This window comes from Volvox carteri (assembly GCF_000143455.1).
Source record: "Volvox carteri f. nagariensis unplaced genomic scaffold VOLCAscaffold_74, whole genome shotgun sequence".
In the NCBI taxonomy this organism is placed as follows: domain Eukaryota; kingdom Viridiplantae; phylum Chlorophyta; class Chlorophyceae; order Chlamydomonadales; family Volvocaceae; genus Volvox; species Volvox carteri.
The window spans coordinates 537,925-539,553 of NW_003307617.1; the positions used below are offsets into that span (position 1 = coordinate 537,925).

The 1,629-nt window shown below is 56.0% G+C and overlaps 1 protein-coding gene across 1 annotated transcript in view; it reads left to right on the top strand.

Moving 5' to 3' along the window:
- bbs9 (Bardet-Biedl syndrome 9) overlaps positions 1-1,629 on the top strand; it is a gene marked incomplete at both ends in the record, with an annotated part of 18,432 nt that overhangs the window by 3,907 nt on the left and 12,896 nt on the right. Inside the window, 2 exons of the mRNA XM_002957468.1 lie at positions 419-491; positions 1,369-1,436. Of these exons, the coding sequence (XP_002957514.1) occupies positions 419-491; positions 1,369-1,436 (141 nt within the window). The remainder of the gene's footprint in view (positions 1-418; positions 492-1,368; positions 1,437-1,629) is intronic.

A 1,629-nucleotide genomic window follows, 5' to 3' on the forward strand; every position in this document is an offset into this window, starting at 1 on the left:
CCGCTCTGCTTTGCGCTCGGGGGGGGACTCAAAGGGGGGAGGGATTCAAAGGGGCTGTTTGGGGGATGGATAGAATGGTTCAGGTGGGGGGGTGATCAGGAAGGGGAATAGGGACTCTATCTCCGCAGGTGTGTACTGCATTTACATCATGCATGCATGTGTGTGTATGTGTTCCATGTCTGGGGGACCTATGAGCCCTGCCCACTCATATGCCTACACAGCACCTCGCGCTTGCCTGCCTGCCTGCCTGCCTGCCTGGCTGTGATGAGTGGGAGAGAGGCCGGAGGGCCCGGGGGGGTTTCTGTGTCTCCATCTCCATCTCCCGCACCCCCCGCACCCCCCTCCAACCACTACCAGCCTCTCTCCCTCCCCCCCTCTCCTCCCTTACCTCCCTTACACCTATACTTCTTGCACCCAGGCTGACTGGCGGGTGGTGCTCGGGGAGGCGGCTATCGACATACGAGTGGGAAGATTTTCCCAGGGACTCAGTCGTGAGTGTGTTTTTTTGGGGGGGGGGGGAAAGGGGGACTAAATTTACACTAGACAATCTCTGTATTGGGGAAAGGGAAGGAAAGGGAGGGGGAAAGACGAACCACAGACGAGTGATGCCGACACCAGAGATAGGCGGATAGGAGTATCACAGGATTAGATTAAATTAGACAGACAGACAGACAGATGCTGCATCAGGAATGTTTGCAACAAGTTAGTACTGATTAATAGTGACTTGGATAGTAGTCATGGCAGCGACATGGCCATAGCTAGCTAGATTGCGAAACGAGTGAGATTTCCCACTGGCGGAGCAGCGGCAGCAGTAGGGGCGGGGGCCTTATTGGTTGGACGGCGGGGGGCCGCTCGCCCGCCTGGAGAGGACACGTACATACATACGTACACACATACACAAGTGTATACACAGCGGAGGGGAATGTCTTTCCATGCCTGCACAGCGCTGTGCTGCATTCGTCCCTGCTGCTTGTTTTTCTGCGCCTTCCTTTTCCAAGTAATGAACGGGCGCCGGGGCAACGTCTTCCCCCGCTCAATGCAACCCCTCCCCCAACCTCGCTTCCTGCTGCTGCTGCTGCCACTGCTTGGCATTCGGCAAGTAGGCCACCTCATCGGCTCTCGTCACATACACATATACCCAACATACACACACACACACACACACACACACGCACGCAACCCAACATTCTTCTGAGGGTCAAACACCTTTCGAAACACCACTTTCCTTCCATACACACACGTACACACATACACTCGCCAACCCCCCACTCCCCACGTACGGGCAGCCCACCAGGCGGATATTGTCGTACTCGGGGAGCACAATTTGTTCGTACTGAGTTCCTCGGGGCAAATCACCTTCCAAAAGAGGCTGGAGTACCACCCTGCCTGCTGTACGACATACCCAGTGCCGGGAGCTAAGGCACCGGGGGGCGCGGGTGAGTGGGGGTTAGGTGCGGGTACGGCGGTTTGGGGGGGTGCTGAGGGTTTTGTGTGGGGTGGGGTGGGGTGGGGGGGGGGAGAGGAACTTTTGGTGATTTTTTGAATGTATGCAGAACGCACTGAAACGGCGACATGAAGCAAGACATGTCACTACGCCTTTTCAATACAAAATAACGTACAAACATTCAT